The sequence below is a fragment of the Hypomesus nipponensis genome, chromosome 26, assembly GCF_054491055.1.
Source record: "Hypomesus nipponensis isolate SF chromosome 26, ASM5449105v1, whole genome shotgun sequence".
Classification (NCBI taxonomy): Eukaryota; Metazoa; Chordata; class Actinopteri; order Osmeriformes; family Osmeridae; genus Hypomesus; species Hypomesus nipponensis.
This window is the reverse complement of record NC_140386.1, coordinates 1,906,214-1,927,416: the sequence shown is the minus strand read 5'-3', so window position 1 is coordinate 1,927,416 and position 21,203 is coordinate 1,906,214. Positions and strand designations below refer to the sequence as shown.

General features: G+C 43.5%; 2 protein-coding genes across 8 annotated transcripts in view; both read left to right on the top strand.

Annotated features, from left to right (window-relative positions):
- Positions 1 to 21,203, top strand: part of rabggta (Rab geranylgeranyltransferase subunit alpha) — a 62,978-nt gene that overhangs the window by 24,040 nt on the left and 17,735 nt on the right. For 5 of the 7 annotated variants that reach the window (XM_084692328.1, XM_084692331.1, XM_084692333.1 and 2 more), the window contains 7 exons: positions 3,857 to 4,114; positions 15,073 to 15,156; positions 15,261 to 15,343; positions 15,461 to 15,556; positions 15,832 to 15,937; positions 17,345 to 17,396; positions 18,028 to 18,119. In XM_084692328.1, coding sequence (XP_084548454.1) covers positions 3,857 to 4,114; positions 15,073 to 15,156; positions 15,261 to 15,343; positions 15,461 to 15,556; positions 15,832 to 15,937; positions 17,345 to 17,396; positions 18,028 to 18,119 — 771 coding nt within the window. The remainder of the gene's footprint in view (positions 1 to 3,856; positions 4,115 to 15,072; positions 15,157 to 15,260; positions 15,344 to 15,460; positions 15,557 to 15,831; positions 15,938 to 17,344; positions 17,397 to 18,027; positions 18,120 to 21,203) is intronic. The other 2 variants (XM_084692329.1, XM_084692334.1) reach the window with 1 other exon arrangement.
- LOC146220983 (uncharacterized) lies at positions 6,980 to 9,928 on the top strand. Its single transcript, XM_084692270.1, has 2 exons — positions 6,980 to 7,001; positions 8,445 to 9,928. Exons 1-2 carry the CDS (start codon positions 6,980 to 6,982, stop codon positions 9,806 to 9,808), a joined length of 1,386 nt encoding a protein of 461 aa, XP_084548396.1. The 3' UTR covers positions 9,809 to 9,928.

Below are 21,203 nucleotides of genomic sequence, written 5' to 3'. Positions count from 1 at the left end.
TTGTATAGCCCTTTTTACAAGTAATGTCATAGAGGGCTTCACATACGACCATAGAACTGCCCATCAACCAACTTAAACCCTCAAGGAAGCCAAGTAAAAACTCCCAGAAAAAAATTAACTCGAAGAGAAAGAATGAACGAAACCTTGGGAGGAGCAATTCAGTGAGGGATCCCCTCCTCCAGAGACGGTTAGTGAAAGAGAGGTGCCTTTCATATCAGTCCTGTCCTAGCTACTTTACACTGGCCTCCTGTTACCTTCAGAATTGACTTTAAGGTCCTTCTCCTCACATACAAAGCTCTTAATGGACAAGGATCTAACTACATTGCTAACTCTCTTACAAACCACATACACTACGATCATCAGATGCAGGACTATTAGAGGTCACCAGAAGCAGTCATAAGAAGATGGGTGATGCGGCCTTTGTCAACTACACCCCAAAACCAAGGAATACTTACCCATAAATATTAGGGAAGCAAACACGCAACACATTTTCAAAAGACAGCTTAAAACCTTAAAAAATATATTTTTACCAAAACATTTTACACATTTAATCTCGGAAGGGTTTTATTATTAGGTGTGCATGCCTCAGGGAGCAAACATTTGAAAGCAGGATAAACGGGAGAGCAAGCAGAGATTGTAGCTTCTAACTTAGAAGTTCCACACTAATTCACACTTTTCTCATTTGAGCAATTCTTGGGTCTTGCAATAACAATTTAAATCAGTTACCACTAACCAACAAGAGCAACAAGTCTTGAGACCGGGTGGTCTTGAGCGGTGGGACCACCAGGCAGTTGTCTGAAGAAGACCGTAGGTGGTGGGTGGAAGTTTAAGGCTGCAGGAGAGCCTTGATGTAGTCGGGTGCAGTCCCATTCACTGCTCGGCGAGTTGCAGTAGTCCAACTTGGAGAGGACAAGTGCTTGGACTAGCATCTGGGTGGAGTGCTTAGACAGGTATTTCCTGATCTTCCGGATGTTGTAGAGGGTGAATCTACACGACCGGGAGACTGCAGCAATTTCGGCTGTGAGGGAGAGCCCGTCATCCATGGTAACCCCAAGGTTCCTGGCAGAGGATGAAGGGGTCACCGTCGCAGATCCCAGGGTGATTGAGAGATCGTGGGAGATGGAGCGTTTGGCCGGGATGATGAGAAGTTCTGTTTTGGCGAGGTTCAGAGGTGGTGCTTGGTCATCTAGGCGGAGATGTCTGTGAGGCAGGCCTCAATCTTAGCTGAGATCCCAGAATTGATCAGGGGGAACGACAGGTACAGCTGCGTGTCGTTAGGCCTGTCGCGATAGTCAATATATTGACTTATCGCACGATATATGGAAATGAGCGCAATCATATTGCAAAAAAAATTGACGCCGTTAATTTCGGTTTGCGTTAACGCCGTTAATAACGCATTCAACTGACAGCACTAATAAAAACCTAATGTCACCAACATTTTAGTAGATCCCGCTGCCTCTGTCATCTTGTCTGCTTTCTGTGTCGAAAGCGTAGGCGGGACTAGCGTCTCCACACACACACACACAGAGCGTACACCAACAGGTGAAGAGAAGGCGTGAACCCACTGTGTTATAAAATGTTCTGTTTCATGACATCTATAGCTAGTTTGGAAGCACAAGTCAAAATTGACTTGGTTTCAAAACCGCAATCTTCAGCTCTGGTGAGGGGACATGAGATGTAAGCCAATTAACATGATTGAGCTGGAATGTCGACTTAGTTTGAAAACAGTGGAAACGAAAAGAGAACCAACCTAACATCTCACCTACATCCCACCCAGTTGTTCAACCTGTGAACAACAACTGCAGCTAGAGCTGGAAAGGGGTCTTCCATACAGTTATCTGTTACAGATGCCTTTTCCCGACAGTGTAAATATAAACGGGACAGAGCAAAATGGCGCACACTCACGAATAGCATAACTTGTAATATAGCTAAAGAGAGGCAGCCATTAAACACGGTCTAAAAACCAGCATTTACAAATATGCTGCAAACATTTGACAAACACATGGCTGACAACTCTCACGCATTTCAACAATTTCACACGCTTTCACGCCACACCTGCTATATCTCACTTTGAAAAGCCAACACCAACCAAGTAGCCCTGGTAACTTTGTAAACAATAACGGACGATGCGCAGGTTTACGGAGTGAAGCGACATAGACTCGTGAACTGGCATGAAAACTCACCTTGGGAGGGGGGGGCGGGTCATTATGTAATCAGTGGCATAAAATAGTCTGAGAATTACTATAATATAGTTTATCGCAATTAATTTTGGTGCAATATATTGCACAACTAAAAGTAGTAATCGTGACAGCCCTTGTGTCGTCAGCGTAGCAGTGGTAGGAGAAGCCACGGGAGGTGATGATTGGTCCAAGTGAGGTGGTGTACAGAGAGAATTGGAGGGGTCCAAGGACGGAGCCCTGTGGGACACCAGTGGAGAGCTGGCGATGGCCTGACAGTTTGTATCCCCAGGAGACATAGTAGGATCTTCCCGACAGGTAGAATGAGATCTACTGGAGTGCAGTGCCAGTGATGCCCATTTCAGAAAGTCTGGAGAGTCGGATCTGATGGTTAACCGTATCAAACGCTGCAGAAAGGTCCAACAGAATGATGACGGATTACCTCGAAGCCGCTTTGGCAGACTGGAGGGCAGTGGTGACTGACAGGAGGGCAGTCTCTGTGGAGTGGCTAGTCTTGAAGCCCGTTGGCCCATTGGTTGGGGTCAAGCAGGTTGTTCTGAGAGAGAAAGTTTGACAGTTGGTTAGATACAGCACGTTCAATTATTTTTGAAAAGAAGGGTAACAGTTATACCGGTCTGTAGTTCTGGAGGACGGTAGGGTAAAGGGAGGGTTTACCAGGTCGCTACACTACTTTTGACTGGAGACAACGAAGTGATCATTGTCAACTGACAATAGAATGTTGATAATGTCGAACTATGCATTTATAGACCAACTGCAGTCTAACCCTCAACGTGTTACATTCTCTATAATAAATTAAAATGAGCTGAAACAAACGTTCCAATGAAATAGTCACCGACTATCAACACAGAAATTTATGACAGATTAACAAAGGCCACTTGTTGGCCACAGTTTCCGACCTTGATATGGCTGCGTGCAAAAAGCGCCATTTAGCAATCATTAGGGGACCATTAGCACCATAAAGCTTAAAAAGATTGAGTATTAAGTGATCCTAAACATGTTGTTTATTATATCGAGTGACTTCAACACTTTTGTAATATGCTGGAAAAGGAAAACTGTAAAAAAAAATATATATATATATATATAAATATATATTTTTTTACAGTTTTCCTTTTCCAGCATATTACAAAAGTCACTCGATATAATAAACAACATGTTTAGGATTTATATATATATATATATATATATATATATATGAAAACTGTAAAAAATAAATAAATATATATATATATATATATATATATATATATATGGAATGCCGACAACGGCCCCTTTTCTTCAGAGCTCTCACTTCTTACAGTTGCTGACTCTCGAATGAAAAATATATTTTAAGGAAAAGCCTTATCTCTTTGTCACTGCACGACCTGTCAGTTGTGAAGCTACTTCACAAAGCTTGTGAATTGTAGCACTGAATGACTGCATACACTTGGCACTTTACAGGGCTGGGAGTTGCAAAATACCTGTATAATACCCATATTGTTTAGGGAGCAGGAAGCACCAAATTAATTGTCATTTACGATTTGGGAAATTACACATGAAGAATATAAATTAAATATGCAATTCGGATTGATTGTGTAAATAACATACACATTTACTTTCCATTGTACATGTCTTATCGTCTCAATTTTTATGTATACTCTTTTTCATACTCCTTCACTCAGTTCACTGTTGGGATTACCGTCGAATGGTAGTGAAGATGTCTGGTGTGTCAGTGGACCAGGAGTTGCAGTTCACTGATCGACTCATCGGCTCCAACTTCTCCAATTACTCCAGCTGGCACTACCGAAGCACCCTCTTACCTCAGCTCCATCCTGAGTCTCTTGAGCACACCTTACCCTGCCACCAACCTCGCCATTCCTCTCCTCCGCCCTCTCCACAGATGCACTCTCATCGTGTCTGTGAGGAACAGCTACTTAAAGGTACACATCATGCTAAAAGATTGTTTGTTGTATTAACAGATTTCCATCACTTCACATTGTCACATTTAATATTAACATTAAATAATGGATTAACAAGGTCCAATAAACAATTGCATACCACAATACATACCAATGTCAGCTAATACACACTTTGCAAGTGTTGTGGCTCTGAGAGGATCAGTGAGAGTGAGAGAAGGATGCTGAGAGAGAAAGCAGAGAAGGGGCTACACGGATGATGTAAGGCTGCTGACTGTGGCACGGACAGAGTTAGGGGTGAAGAAATCGTGCAAGTCCTCCATGGTAGGAATGGGCATGGTTAATCGAATATCCGGATATCCTGAAGTAAGTTAGTATTCAAATACTTTTTTCGAATACTTATGAGCGAAGTTGAATTTTAATGAAAAACCTTTAAATTAAATGTATAATAAGCTTTCCATGTGTTGTGAATTCTAATAGTTGTGACGTTAGAAATTATGTAAACATAATCAAAAAAGGTAGGCTATGTCACCCTGCGTTTTGCTGCGAGTCTCCTTTCATTTCATTTGGCGCTTAAAACCCTAAACACACTTTTTGGAGAGGACTACTACAATGATAATGATAACCAACAAAGCGAAGTTGCGCTGTATTTCACCGAGCCATGCATCCCACCCCAGGCCAACCCACTGGAGTAGTGGAGAATCAACCAGGACCGGTACAAGAGGCTTAGTGTCCTGTAGGGCTGGGCGGTATGACAGTATATACCGTGCGGCGGTAGAAATGTGTCTACCGGGAGAGATTTGGCTATATCGTTTCAACCGCGGTATACTCTTATATTATATTTTTGTATTACACGTGTCAATTAATCAAGGATGGGAACAACCAGTTTTAGAAATTATATAAGCCAGCGTATAAATCACATTCTTGCGATATTTAGAATTGTAGTTGAACTTTAATTTGATTTGCTATTTTCGTTTGACCTTGAAGCACATTTGCGTTGGTCTGAAGGAATTTTCGATGTGTGTATTTTGTCTAAGCAGACCACATTCATGCCGATGCAAATTAATCATTTTGAAATTTTCGTCGGAGGGCATTACGGATCCGCTTTGAGCTGTGAGTAGGTCACCACGCAGATGGCATGACTGCGCATCAGCCAATCGTAATGCTCGTACTCTTAACTTTTTTTAGTCTTTTGTTTTTAACTGTGTTGTCTCATGTGAGGCAGTAGTTTTTTTTGTAATAAATAATCGAGTGCGATGATGAAGTACGGTATGGTTATTTTGTACCATTTCTTAATTGAATTTACAGAACAATTACTATACCGTGATATATACCGTAACCGTGATATAAAATTACTCACTCCGTAATAGAAGATTTTGGCCATATCGCCCACCCCTAGTGTCCTGGCTAAGCAGTACTTCGCAGTACCCGCAACCTCAGTTCTTGCAGAGAGAGTCTTTTCTACTGCCGGCCTGCTCGTAAATCGAATCGGTACTCGCCTCTCCTCTGAGCATGTGGATATGCTCATCAGTAGGGCTGATGCAGCTGTGGTTTATTTGATTTTTTACCAGTAGCCATGTAGCGTAATCGACTTTTTATTTTTGCATTTGTTTGGTGGCGCTTGGTATCCTATAAGATTCCGATTCCAATTTAATATCCAAGTTAATATGCAATATTTCTTTGTGTGTCTCGTTTTTATCAAGGAAAGCCTACCCAATGTGTTTAATTTTATCCCATGTATTTTTTTTAACTTTTTATTTCACATAATAAAAAGGCTAATCGTTATTCCGCCAAGTTTAAGAGCCTACGTCTGAAGACGTAGCGTTTTTTCAAGTTCATTGTCTTTTCGTCACGTTCAATAAATTGATCTCTCATTTGTTTTCTTTATTTAACCCTTATTTAATCTAATAGCTTAACAGTCACAATTATCGCCAGAATGTGTGGTGGTTCATGTGTTAACTGTATGCTTTGCATCATGTCAGGCTAATACATTACGGAACCGCAGCAGCATTAATAAAATAAAAAGATATCCGGATATTTGAAAAACATTTAGGATACTATTCGAATAGTGAAATCATTTCAAATGTCCATCCCTACTCCATGGTCCTAAACTAAATATTGAGGATTCTCTTCAAAAAGCACAGACTTTTTATTACCTATTCAGAATCATAATTAGCTTTATTTGCCAGTTCACACGAACAAGGAATTTACTGGCAATTTAGTGGCAGGAAGGTGCAATCGATAAATTAATATATATGAATCTTAAAGGAGTCATTGATTGCAAAACCGATTTTACCTTGTCATAGTTGAATAATGACAGTTCGGTGGGTACAATGGACATATAGTGAACCTCAAAGTCCATTGACACCTCTTTCCTATGCAAATCTCAAAATGAAAAAAAATAGCTGTGAAACGGTAGGTTTTTGAAACAGCCTGACGTCAGTCCGGTGGCCCGCCTTAATGGCTCTGGTCTGTATCTTTGTCACATCCCAAAATTTACATCCAGACCAGCCCACTCAGATGTTCTTTCCCAGTCTGAGGTAGTAGATCTCCGATACTAGTTTAGCTGCGCGCTGCTCTGTGTAGGCTACTTCTAAGGAATTACAAAGAAGAACGTTTTGAAGTGTAACAAGGATATTGAAAATGGACCAGGGTCGTAAATGCTGTGCTCCAGGCTGTACAGGGAATGGTAACACTTAACATAGTCTTGCCAAGGAGCCAAACATTCGACATACTGCTGTTTGTCTTTGAGAAGATCCCGGTGAAGTTCAACACTCAATTATTAATTTGCTCTAAACATTTCACCCAAGACAGTTTTGACAACCTTGGATGATTTCAAGCAGGATTTGCTCTTAAGCTGTTGCAGAAGAAAGGTGCTGTCCCGACCATATGCTCATCACCACAGCAACCTGTAAGTATGATGTTATCGCTAAGAGTTATTAGCAATGCAACGTTTACTGTATCTAGAATAGGTAGAATGCTAAATACTTTCTAAACACAAAAACATACCTTACTTAGCAAATGACTCTAGCCAGACTAGCTGTATTCAGCATTAGAAGGGAAGCTTCCGAAAAAATAGCCAGAAAACGAATAGCAGTCTTGACTATTGCTGACGCCTGTCTATATTATCTATATGAAATAACTGGCGAAAGGCAGGTGCTAGATACAGGATACGTTAGCATTGCTAATAACTGCCGACCGCACCTCTTCTCAGCAACAGCTTCATAGCAAATCCTGCTTTACATTGTCCCGGGTTTTCAAAACCGTCCTTGGTGAAATGGTTCGAGCAAATGTGTTATTGAGGGTCGATCTGCACAGGGATCTTCTACGCTAGAGCTACGGTATGGACAAACATCAGCCCGTCGAGTCAGTGTTAGCTAGACTCTACTCATCTACTTTTTATTAACGCTGATTTGCAAGGACAGCTAGATAGCAAAAACACTTAAGGCCGATTTATACTTCTGCGTCTCCGTTAACGGACAGACGCATGCACGGAGTCGGACGGACTGGTTGAATTTATACTACTCCGTTGGCTCTGGGTGTTGAAAACAATTCACCGCCAGAACAGTAGATGACGCTGCACTGCGATGCTAGCTAGGTTATCGAAAGGTCGGAGCAGATGAACAAATGAACCATTTCATCAATAAAATAAGCACATTTTCAGCAACTACACTGCCCATTTCTCGTCACATTTTAATTCAGATGCTGATTTACATGTACTGTTTAGCTGAAATAAGAGTTGTAAAAACTTACAACAATGGCGGTCAAAGGATTCTGTTCTCTTGTTGGTCATGGCAACCCCGCCCCCACCCCTGACGCAAACGGTTCTTAATACGGACCAATCATAGCCAAGGGGTATCCGTAAAAAGACGCACGGACAGACGGACAGTCAGGAAAATCAGAAGGCACACGCAGAGCTCTGCGAGGGCTCTGCGTGGACACGCAGAGGCCATTTTTTGACGGAGGGGGCGTTCCTCGTGTGCGTGTGCGTAAAAACGCAGAAGTATAAATCGGCCTCTAGACTATAGGCAATTAAACTAGTTTAGCTTGCTAACGCAAGAGAATAGGTAGAATGTGTGATGATTTAGTTTATTGCCAATGGGTAACGTGTTATTTCATGTTCCTGACTGTGTTTCATTCAAATAAATAACCTGGGTTACATTTAAATCTACATTTCACAATGCATGTTTGTCCAGATCTCTGTCAGGTTATTTTTCAGCAAGATATATCTTGCTAACTGAAGCTGAGTTGAATCACGATATAGTTTGGTTGCTAAACTGTAACGTTCTACCCACCTAAGTCAATCTTAGGACCACAACTCCTGTGGACTTATTTCCCACTTTTCTGCTTCCAGCAGCAGATTTAGTGGGAATTCTTGCCAGTGCCGCGCTAGGCTTTGCTCATGCAGTGAAAAGCCGTAGAAGGGGAAAGCGAGCGGGAGAGCTAGTTCGGCTACGCAGACGTGGAATCCGAACAGTGCTTCCAAGTTTTTTCCTCTCCAACATACGTTCACTGTGCAATAAAATGGACAAACTTCAGCAACTGATGGTGAAAAACAGAGACTTTCTTTTGTCTTCGGTTTTGTGCTTCACGGAGACATGGCTGTGCGATTTGATCCCGGACACCGCCTTACATCTGGCAGGCTTTCAACTCGTGAGAGCTGATCGGGACACTGCACTCTCTGGCAAAACCAAAGGCGGTGGTATTTGTTTCTACATCAACAGTGGCTGGTGTGTAGATGTGACAGTGATTATGCAACATTGTTCTCCGGATCTGGAATCATTTTTTATAATCTGTAAACCATTTTACTCGCCACGCGAATTCACGTCGCTCATTTTGGTCGTAGTTTACATGGCGCCGGGTCCACAGGTTAAAGGTGCCCAACGCACGCTCGCCGACCAGATTCTGAGTGTGGAGCGAGCAAACCTGGATTCCCTTGTTATTGTACTCGGCGACTTTAACAAAGGTAATCTCAGCCACGAACTCCCTAAATACACAGAATTCATCAAATGCCCAACCAGAGAAGAGAACACTCTGGAACACTGCTACACTACAGTCAGTAGAGCCTATCATGCCGTTCCTCACGCAGCACTGGGCCACTCTGACCATACCATGGTCCATCTGATTCCTGCATACAGGCAGAATTTGAAGCTCTGTAAACCTGTTGTGAGGACATCAAAACAGTGGACCAGTGAAGCTATGGAGGATCTGCGGGCGTGCTTGGACTGTACTGACTGGGATATGTTCTCGTCTGCTACCAATCGTCTGGATGAACTCACTGAGGCTGTGACATCATACATTAGCTTCTGTGAGGACTGCTGTATACCAACACGCACCAGGGTGAGCTACAACAACGACAAGCCCTGGTTCTCAGCAGAGCTGAGAAGGTTGAGGTCAGAGAAGGAGAAAGCTTTTAAGAGTGGGGATAGAGACAGATTCAAGGAGTCGAAGAACAGGTTTAGCAAGGCAGTGAGAGTGGCTAAACGACTGTACTCTGAGAAACTGAAGCGTCAATTTTCTGCTAACGACTCTGCTTCTGTCTGGATAGGGCTAAGGCAAATCACCAACTACAAGCCCAGAGCCCCCCACTCCACTAACGACTCCCGCCTGGCCAACTACCTGAACAAGTTCTACTTCAGATTTGAAAGACAATTGGACAGTCCTGAACTACCCCTTCCCATCCATGAGGCCTCCCCCCTCCCCCCCCCCCTACTGTGACGACTCTCTCCATTCAGGAGGGTGAAGTTAACAGACTTGTCAAAAGGCAGAACCCCCGCAAAGCAGCTGGGCCGGACTCTGTCTCTTCTGCCACCCTCAAGCACTGCGCTGACCAATTGTTTCCTGTGTTTACAAACATCTTTAACACCTCCCTGGAGACATGCCATGTGCCAGCCTGTCTCAAGTCCTCCACCATCATCCCTGTGCCCAAAAAGCCAAGGCCAACAGGACTTAATGACTACAGACCCGTCGCCCTGACCTCTGTGGTAATGAAGTCTTTTGAGCGCCTTGTGCTGGCTCACCATCTATAAAGCCGCACAATGGATTTTGGTGTTTCAAAACCCATTGACATTGTATGACTATGTCTAGCTTGTGTTCTGCTCCTCTCTCTTACCAACCGTCTCTGGAGGAGGGGATCCCTCTCTGAATTGCTCCTCCCAAGGTTTCTTCCATTTTTTCTCCCGTTGGGAGTTTTTCTGGGATTTTTTCCTTGTCTTCCTTGAGGGTTTAGCTTGGTTGAGGGGCAGTTCTATGGGCGTATGTGAAGCCCTCTGTGACATGCTTGCGTGTAAAAAGGGCTTTACAAATACATGTGATTTGATTTGACCTCAAATCCATCACAGACCCTCTACTGGACCCACTGCAGTTTGCCTACATAGCCAACAGGTCAGTGGATGATGCTGTTAACATGGCCCTCCACTTCACCCTACAGCATCTGGACTCCCCAGCATCCTATGCCAGGATCCTGTTTGTGGACTTCAGCTCTGCCTTCAACACCATCATCCCCGCCCTGCTCCAGGACAAGCTCTCCCAGCTGAACGTGCCCAACTCCACCTGCAAATGGATCACAGACTTCCTGTCTGACAGGAAGCAGTGCGTTAAGCTGGAAACACAAGTCTCTGACTCCCGGTCCATCAGCACCGGATGTCCTCAGGGCTGCGTCCTTTCTCCTCTGCTCTTCTCCCTGTACACCAACAGCTGCACCTCGACTCATCCGTCTGTCAAACTCTTGAAGTTTGTGGACGACACCACCCTCATTGGGCTCATCTCTGACGGGGACAAGTCTGACTACAGGTGGGAAGCTGACAACCTGGTGACATGGTGCAGCCAGAACAACTTGGGAGCTCAATGCTCTTAAGACAGTGGAGATGGTTGTGGACTTCAGGAAGAACACAGCCCCACTCACCCCCATCACCCTGAGTGATTCCCCAGTCAGCACTGTGGAGTCCTTCCGCTTCCTGGGCACCATCCTCTCCCAGGACCTCAAGTGGGAACTGAACATCAGCTCCCTCACCAAAAAAGCACAACAGAGGATGTACTTCCTACAGCGGCTGAAGAAATTCAACCTGCCAAATACAATGATGGTGCATTTCTTCACAGCCATCATTGAGTCCATCCTCACTTCTTCTATCACCATCTGGTACGCTGCTGCCACTGCCAAAGATAAGAACAGACTGCAGCGTATCATCCGCACTGCTGAGAAGGTGATTGGCTGCAATCTGTCTTCCCTCAAGGATCTGCACACCTCGAGGTCCCTGAGGCGAGCGAGGAAGATTGTGGCCGACCCCTCCCACCCTGGACACTCCCTGTTCCAGCTACTCTCCTCTGGCAGAAGGCTGCGGTCGATCAAGACCAAAATCTCACGCCACAAGAATAGTTTCTTCCCATCCGCTGTTGGTCACAAGGCCAAGGACTCACACTGACTTTAAATCACGTTCTGCAAAATTACACCCTGCACATTGCAATTTGCACTATTGTATCGTTTGCACTATCTGTATTTTTAGGTTAAATTGTAAATTATGGCTTCTTATATTTTATTTTTTATTCCCTTTAGTATTAGCCAGACCCCCCTTAGTATTAGCTAGACTTTGCTCCTTTTGTATAGTTAGTCCACATATTTAAGTTTCAATATTCCTATATGTTTAATGTATGCACCTCCCTGCCAAAGTAAAATCCTTGTTTGTGCAAACACTCATGGCGAATAAAATCCCTTCTGATTCTGATTCTGAACAGAAGTGGAAATGGCTAACGTCAAGTGATATCTTGTCAATCTGTTGAAAACAGTGTTGTGTAGACACAATAGATTTATCTGCACGTTTTTATTTCAAGTCTCCAACTTCGGTGTTTCGGTGAGTGCTGTTGGCCTTGTTGCGTTTTTGCTCCGCAGCTTCACTCCTTGAAACCAACCAATCAGCACGCAGGTAATCTAAATATTAATGAGCATACCATGAAAAGAGAAAAGCTTGTGTTTTTTTCCCGGGAAAATTTCAGACGATCGATAAGGAGGCATAGAATAGCACCCGGGCCATTTTCAGCCCAACCAATGCCACATACCCTATTCGGAGACCTTAAGGAACAGTGTGAATCACCCCTTTAATGTAATAGTCTAATAACTAATGTAATATTGCACATATTTTTGTCCTATTTCCCCTAAAGCAATAGTTATGCTACTTAAAGACACCTTGCACTCAATAGTATTATCTAAATGGCATAAATGTTGCCAATTAATAATTGACGTAACAACTTGTTGTTACGCAGTTGTACCTGTCGTTCCCCCCGACCGATCCAGGGATCTCAGCCAGGATTGAGGACTGCCTCGCAGATATCTCCGCCTGGATGACCGAGCACCACCTCCAGCTGAACCTCGCCAAAACAGAACTTCTCATCATCCCGGCCAAACCCTCCATCTCCCACGATCTCTCAATCACTCAGGGATTCCTCTGCCAGGAATCTTGGGGTTACCATGGATGACAAGCTCTCCCTCACAGCCCACATTGCTGCAGTCTCCCGGTTGTGTAGATTCACCCTCTACAACATCCGGAAGATCAGGAGATACCTGTTTGAGCACTCCACCCAGCTGCTTGTCCAAGCACTTGTCCTCTCCAAGTTGGACTACTGCAACTTGCTGCTCGCCAGTCTCCCAGCATGCGCAACCCGCCCTCTTCAGAGGATTCAGAACGCAGCGGGACGCCTGGTTTACAACCTACCCAGACGCTCCCACGTTACTCCGCTCCTCATCTCCCTCCACTGGCTACCCATAACGGCCCGCATCAGATTCAAAACCCTGGTACTGACCTTCCGAGCAGTGAACGGGACTGCACCCGACTACATCAAGTCTCTCCTGCAACCTTACACCCCTACCCACCACCTACGGTCTTCTTCAGACAACCGCTTGGTGGTCCCACCGCTCAAGACCGCCCGGTCCCAAGCTCTTCTCCTGCCTGGCCCCCCAGTGGTTGAATCAACTCCCCACCTCCATCAGAGACACAGACTGTCTCTCCACCTTCAAGAGAAGGCTCAAGACGCACTTGTTCCAGGAGTACAACGGTACTTAGGAATCGTTTGCAGAACCCATTGCTAGTTTCCTCCAGGATCACAATGACTCTTGCTTAGAGACTTGTTGCTCTTGTAGGTTAGTGGCAACTGATTTAAACTGTTGTATTTGCTGCAAAATATTCTACTTAAGTTAATCTTATTTTTATTTTTACTGCTGCTGCTTTTTCTACAGGTACACTTGCACTTAGAGATTCATGTTGTTTAAATTGTAACTTGCTTAACTACATGCTCTTATGGTTCTTCCCTTTGGCACTTATTTTTAGGTTGTTCACAATGTGAGCTTCTTGTCTTGGCTACCCGCAATGCTTTGGGGCTATCTTGTTGTTATTATCAGTGACCTATACATTTTGTAAAGCTCTCTCTTGGAAGTCGCTTTGGATAAAAGCGTCTGCTAAATGAATAAATGTAAATGGTCAGTAGCCTAGCCTATCGATTAAGGTAGGCCACTCTGAAGCATGTACACTGCCTGCTTCATTTGATCTTGATAGTCTAAGCATTCTGTAGCAAATAATAACAATAAACCCATTACCAAACCCATTTGTATTAATTAAAACTTCTTCAGCATAATAATTCACCTAAAATAGAAACCTGAGCAAGGGCAGCAATCGCTATCGAATCAACAGTCATGTGCAATTTAGCTAGCAGGGGAAGAATACAAACAACGAAAATCACCAGTTAACTTGATTTAAATTTGCAAGAACTAATTATTAGAATTATTAGACTAATACAATAACAGGCTTAAATGATCTGACAACATAAGTTATACAACTTACAGTTCTCAAGGACACACACACGCACTCTCAACTGCGGTGTGAAGTGCGTGTCCGTGCAATTCTCCGACATGCAGTCTAACAATCACTGCTGATAGACGGCCTAACATTTTGTACAGCCTGATTTCTGATACCTTGGCGGCAGAAATGTAGCCATAGAGGAAACACTGCACTATATAATATCATTCCAGGTTAAGAATACCAATGGAGGCTGTGTTGGAAATCGTAAATGTAACTTTTGTCAGCATTTTGAGTGGAAATGTCATTTGCATTTGTACAGGTGTATGCGTGCACGTCTGGCTGGCCCCGCAGCGGAACGATAGTTTAGTGGCCACTCTGTCTATTCGCGCACCTCACAGTTGCTATTGATCAGACAGAGAAGACACGCTTTTCAACTTGATTATTATTGATCAAAACAGAACGAGGGTTCGGCTGTAGCCTACTTGAAACATACTATTGACAACATATTCGCTGACATGCATTGCATGTGTTTTTTTTTTTTTTTGTCATCATCGCTCGGAATTTGTCTTTGGGACTCGGGAAAACGGCTTTGGCGCGTGCCAAAATTCTCTATGCAGGAAAAACCCTGGCTGGATGAAGCTGTCCTGGGGTCAGGGCTGAAGAGAAGCTATCCAGCTAGAGAGGGGTAGTACAGCAAGGGGTCTGTGTTGCTCTCAGCATCCTCTGTTGCATTCTGTGTTATGCTCAGCATCCTCTGTTGTTGCTCTCAGCATCCTCTGTTGAACTCTGTTGAGCAGGCCACTGCATGACCCTCTAGAACAGTGGTTCTTAACCCTGCCCTCAGGGAACCCTTGTCTTGCATGTTTTAGATGTTTCTTGGCTCCAACACACCTGATTTAAATGCATGCTCGTTACCAGAGCTAGATAACGACCCATTTATTTTAATCAGGTGTGCTGGAGCAGGGAAACATCTAAAACATGCAGGACAGGGGTTCCCTGAAGACAGGGTTAAGAACCACTGTTCTAGAATCAATGCATTTTTGTTGACTGCTCTGTTCTATAGATAGTTATATCAATGTAATCCAATAGCTGTAAATCTGCTCTGGCTTAAAATATAATCTTTTTATGAAACAGGATTCTATTTTTCTGCTTAAGTACCCAATTATTTTCATAGATATGAATCACAATGTTTTTCAGAATATGAGCTTGTTCAGAATGCCTTCTTTACTGACCCAAACGACCAGAGTGCCTGGTTCTACTACCGGTGGCTGCTCGGCAGAGGTCTGTGTATCTCTATCCATCTATACTGAAACAGTATTTTGTTGTATTTCATTGATCCATTGTCAATTCATGGTAGGTGAGTTTTAACAATGTTTCCTTCTCAGCGGAACGTGAAGACATGATAAGTTGTATATTTGTCAGTCGTGAGGATGAGCGGGTGGTTGTGGCTTTCTCCAGACCAGTTAATGTGAGTAGTTCCTATTATTAGTAGTAGTAGACACTACAACATCTTCTGTGTGTTTGCTGTGCCCATGCTCTCCATGAATAAAGTACTCTATCTATCTATCCCTCTCTGCCCTCTCAGGCCCTGTCTGTAGGTCTAATACTGGTGTTGGATGGTCAGCCCCATCAGGTGGACTGGACAAGCGTCCACCCTCGCTTCAAGCACAGCCCCGTCTGGGTATCCTTTCCCTTAGAGACAAATCTAAACCACTATCTGTTTCCATGCCGTTGATCACTGTAATGTTGGCCTTCTAGAATTTGTGAAAATGTTGTGCACATCTTACCTAAACAATCTCTGCTGTATTAAGATAGGAAACAATTTTGAGAGACATGGTGAGACAGACTTTAATATATTGATGCAGTCTGAATCTGTCTTGTGTGTAAATATATAGTCACAGCGCTTAAAGCAGAGTCTTTCTGTTGTTTTTGTTCTGAACCTTCACCCACAATCAGATCTGCATGCTTCCTCCAGGGACTATCAGGGACATTAGTAATGAACATAATCTGACTGTGCATTGGACTGAAAAACACATACACAGAGATTGTGCTCTGTATACAGGTGATCTTTGCTTCATTTTCTTACGTTCTTGTTTTTTGTGACCTTTGTTTAACATTTCCCGCAGTTGCTGCTCACAATTGTTGTCCTGTGAGCTGACATTTATCTGAAGATTTAGCACTTGTTCCATGTTGTCTGAGAGCCAGCATTAAAAATGACCGTATTTCCTACAAATTACTTAGTTACGTACTGTAACAAACTACAGCAGGGCTGGACTGGGACAAAAAAAATGGCCCTGGCATTTTTGCTCAGACCGGCCCACCACAATCGGTCGGACGGAGTGGTGGAGCCTGTTAAGAGATTTGATTGGGCCAGCCCAGTGTCAGTATGTAAAATTAAGCAATGGGCCATTGTCCCTGCTTTATGGGACGGTCGTTGGCCAATTTTAAGTGTATATAAAAAAAAAATATATAAAGATTTATATTCAATATAAATCAATATCGGCCCCAAGTGCGTTGGCCCACAGGGAATTTGCCCGGTATGCCAGATTACCAGTCCAGGCCTGGACTACAGGAACTATCATTCTGCCCGTGAAAGACTCAGGGGAATGGGACACCTTATATATTTTATTTTTAACAAAGATATAAAGTTCTATATTCAACAATAGATTAGTAAATACAAAAACACGATACCTTTTTTATAAATAAACTGGTTCCTCAGTCCAATGGGATGGACTTGTTTGTCTTGAATTAATAAATATTGTTTCAATTTTGTTACTTAACCTGTTTAATGGAAGTCAGTAAGTCCAGGACTATTATTGTACCAATATGGTGACAAGAACAATGTATCTAAATACATAATAATAATAAAACAGTTTAACACGTAACATGAACCATAATCGGGCCAGGTACAGTGCAATGTAGTCAGTACAAAAATACTGGATGTTAAAACACATATCTAGGTTAGGGTTAGCAGGATCCTGGAGTGTGAATACTGTTTTCTTTTCTTCACTATGGTGAAATAACCGGTACTCGAAGCTTCTAATGATTAACACAAAACAATCACACCTCTTCACTCTTAATGTGTGAAAAGATAAAAAATATTTGAAGCTGAATATCTGGGCTAGAGCTTTCCAGGTTTATCAACATTCAAATACGCGTATCTTCAACTATTTTCAGATTTCAATGTATGAATGTATGATTGCCGACAATTGGCCCTTTTCACCAGAGCATGTCACAAATTTCAGTTAAAGATTGGATTTTCCCCCCCAGTGAGATCAAGCTATATGTCCAAAAGGTGATATTTTCATAACCATTTTTGCTCATCTTTACCAGGGGTGTAAATAATTCCAGAGTTGACTCTATGTTGTCTCTCGAATTGAGAATGTATCCCTGCTTGCCCTGAGTTACACTTTAGCGTTGCAGACAACCCTTTCTGTACCCAATTGAGACAGTGCAATTTGTTTTGTAGGTCGATCTGAGAGTTGGTGTAGAGATTCTGCAACTGACCAGGAGCTTTTCAGGTGTGTTGATTGTGCATATACAGTATATGTATTGCGTGTGTGCGCGTGTGCATGCATATACTTAAAACAATTTTCACAGTGGCTTCAGAAAACGTAAAGCACTTTTAGTAAATTTGATTGTGTTGTAGATTTACCTGTAAATGGATAAAAAAAATAATTTCACTTGAAAACATGTTTTTGTACATTTTTGAGAGTTAATGAAAAATCCAAAACTTGAATCTCGTACATAAGTATTCAGACTCTTGGTGGTCGGAAGTATCCTGTTTGCTTTGTTTATACTTGATGGGTCTAAAACTTGTTTGTAGTCGACCTCCAAATTGAATTGATTGGACATGGTTTATGAAGCAACACACCTGTGTATATATATGTATATAATGTCCGACAATTACTACTGCATGTCAGGACAATTCCCAAGTCATGAATTCCAAGGAACTCTCTAAACCCTCTAAGGAGTAGTGTCACATTGTGAGTGCTCGCACGTGGGCGCCACAGCGTAATGTTACATACTGTATATGTGAGGGGGAGGGCAATGATTAACAAGGCCTTGACTGTTCCCAGGAGCACAGTGTTCTCAATAAGTATGGTATGAAGTCTGTTTATGTCCTGAAAATAAACAGTTTTTTTCTCTCAGTAGAAGTGAGCTGTCAGTAGAGAAGACATCTGTATTGCAGTCTGAGCTGCAGTCCTGCAATCAACTGCAGGAATTGGAGCCTCAGAATAAATGTAAGTGGTAGCATTGTTTGCCAATGTTTTGGTAGCTCTTGACTTGAAAAGGGCATACATAGGCATCCATGAAACATGTTACAGATTATTTATAACATCTCAATGAATATTGTTTCAAGCTTTAATTTTGTCCATACATGTCACATTAATGTCGAACTCGGCTGGCTGATTTATTGAATTGATGTTTATTTGCCATTGAAAGTTTGCACAGACACAGAATTTACTTTGGCAGGAGAGCCTACTTAGCAACTGAAGTTGAGTCCAAGCATGAATTGCCCCAGTATGGCATTCTTTAACTTGGTTAAATTTGCCGGTAACACAGACAGATAATATACAGATCTCCATGAACTAACATCAAACTAATTAAATGCACCCCTTTTATACTGCATGGCCAGGAGATCTATTGGTCTAAATCACCAGACAGAGAAATATGCAAAACTCTTCCACTTTCCAATTGTCATAAACATACACTATCATTACATGAACAGTATTAGCATATAAACAGATTAATAAAGATATAGTCCAATTATCTGGAGCAGTAACTAACATAACATTTAGATCAAAGTAATTGAGTCTCTTTTAAAAGGTGGACAGACCCCAGGAATCTTTTGTTTTGGTGCTGGCACTTCCACACACTATAGTTTAGAGCGAAAGGGTACAGTAACATTTAATTCTGAACAACAAGAAATCATCAGAATCAGAAGGGATTTTATTTGCCATGAATGTTTGCACAAACAAGGAATTTACTTTGGCAGGGAGGTGCATACATTAAACATATAGGAATATTGAAACTTAAATATGTGGACTAACTATACAAAAGGAGCAAAGTCTAGCTAATACTAAGGGGGGTCTAGCTAATACTAAGGGGAATACAAAATAAAATATAAGTAGCCATAATTTAAAAAACCTAAAAAAACAGATAATGTAAGAGAACGATACAATAGTGCAAATTGCAATGTACAGGGTGTCATTGTGCAGCTTGTGATTTAAAGTCAGTGTGAGTCCTTGGCCTTATTAAAGTGGCCAACAGCGGATGGGAAGAAACTGTTTTGTGGCGAGAGGTTTTGGTCTTGATGGACCTCAGCCTTCTGCCGGAGGGGAGTGTCCAGGGTGGGAGGAGTCGGCCACAATCTTCCTCGCTCGCCTCAGGGACCTCGAGGTGTGCAGATCCTCGAGGAAAGGCAGATTACATTTACATTTATTCATTTAGCAGACGCTTTTATCCAAAGCGACTTCCAAGAGAGAGCTTTACAAAAGAGCATAGGTCACTGATCATAACAACGAGATAGTCCCAAACATTGCAAGTAGCCAAAACATGAAGCATACATTGTGAAAAAGCTAAACAAGTGCCAAAAGGGAAGACCCATAAGTTACAAATTAAAACAACATGAACCACAAACGTGCAGGACTGTACCTGTAGAAGAACAATCAACAGTAAAATATTTCACAGCGAGTACAAGACTTAGCTTCGTTATATCTAACCTAAAAGAGCAACGAATCACTCAATAAGAGTCATTGTGATCCTGGAGGAAACTAACTAACAAGTCCAGCCAAGCATTCTTAAGTGCCGTTGTACTCCCGGAACAAGTGCGTCTTCAGCCTTTTCTTGAAGGTGGGGAGACAGTCAGTGTCCCTGATGGAGGTGGGGAGCTGGTTCCACCATTGGGGGGGCCAGGCAGGAGAAGAGCTTGTGTTGGGACCGGGCAGTCTTGAGCGGTGGGACCACCAGGCGGTTGTCTGAAGAAGACCGTTGGTGACGGCTGGGGGTGTAAGGTTGCAGGAGAGACTTGATATAGACGGGTGCAGTCCCGTTCACTGCTCGGAAGGTCAGTACCAGGGTCTTGAATCTGATACGGGCGTTGATGGGTAGCTAGTGGAGGGAGATGAGGAGCTGGGTAACATGGGAGCGTCTGGGTAGATTATAGACCAGGCGGGCCGCTGCGTTCTGAATCCTCTGAAGAGGGCGGGTTGCACATGCTGGGAGACCAGCGAGCAGCGAGTTGCAGTAGTCCAACTTGGAGAGGACCAGTGCTTGGACTAGCAGCTGGGTGGAGTGCTCAGACAGGTATCTCCTGATCTTCCGGATGTTGTAGAGCTCGTCATCCATGGTAACCCCAAGGTTCCTGGCAGAGGATAAGGGGGTCACCGTCGCAGATCCCAGGGTGATTGACAGATCATGGGAGATGGAGGGTTTAGCCGGGATGATGAAGAGTTCTGTTTTGGCGAGGTTCAGCTGGAGGTGGTGCTCGGTCATCCAGATGTCTGCGAGGCTGGCTTCAATCCTAGCTGAGATCCCCGAATCGGTCGGGGGGAACAACAGGTACAGCTGGGTGTCGTTGGCGTAGCAGTGGTAGGAGAAGCCATGGGAGGTGATGATTGGTCCAAGTGAGGTGGTGTACAGAGAGAAGAGGAGGGGTCCAAGGACGGAGCCCTGTGGGACACTGGTGGAGAGCTGGTGAGGGTCTGACAGTTTGCCTCCCCAGGAGACCTGGTAGGATCTTCCCGAGAGGTAGGATGAGATCCACTGGAGTGCAGTGCCAGTGATGCCCATCTCAGCAAGTCTGTAAAGCAGGATCTGGTGGTTAACCGTGTCAAACGCTGCAGAAAGGTCCAGCAGAATGATGACGGATGACCTCGAAGCCGCTCTGGCAGACTGGAGGGCAGTGGTGACTGAAAGGAGGGCAGTCTCTGTGGAGTGGCCGGTCTTGAAGCCCGATTGGTTGGGGTCAAGCAGGTTGTTCTGAGAGAGAAAGTTAGACAGTTGGTTAGATACAGCACGTTCAATTGTTTTAGAAAATAAGGGTAGCAGTGATACCGGTCTGTAGTTCTGGAGGACAGCAGGGTTAAGGGAGGGTTTTTTGAGTAGAGGGGTAACTCTGGCCTGTTTGAAGGCAGAGGGGAAGGTTCCAGAGGTAAGAGAGGAGTTTAGGACATGGAGCAGAAAAGTTATGATAGAGGGGGAGATGGTTTGAAAGAGAGGGGAGGGGACAGGATGAAGGGGGTAGGAGGTGGGGTGATGAGAGAGAATGAGGTCAGAGAGCTCTGACTCGAGACAGGGGAGAGAAAGAGTTTAGACATTTAGTT

What these genes read in the sequence shown, in the direction of transcription:
- LOC146220983 (XM_084692270.1), top strand. Translation starts at nt 6,980, where the DNA reads ATGCTCATCACCACAGCAACCT. An exon ending in GCTCATCACCACAGCAACCT is followed by an intron (nt 7,002 to 8,444) that starts GTAAGTATGATG and finishes TTCTGCTTCCAG; the next exon opens with CAGCAGATTTAGTGGGAATT.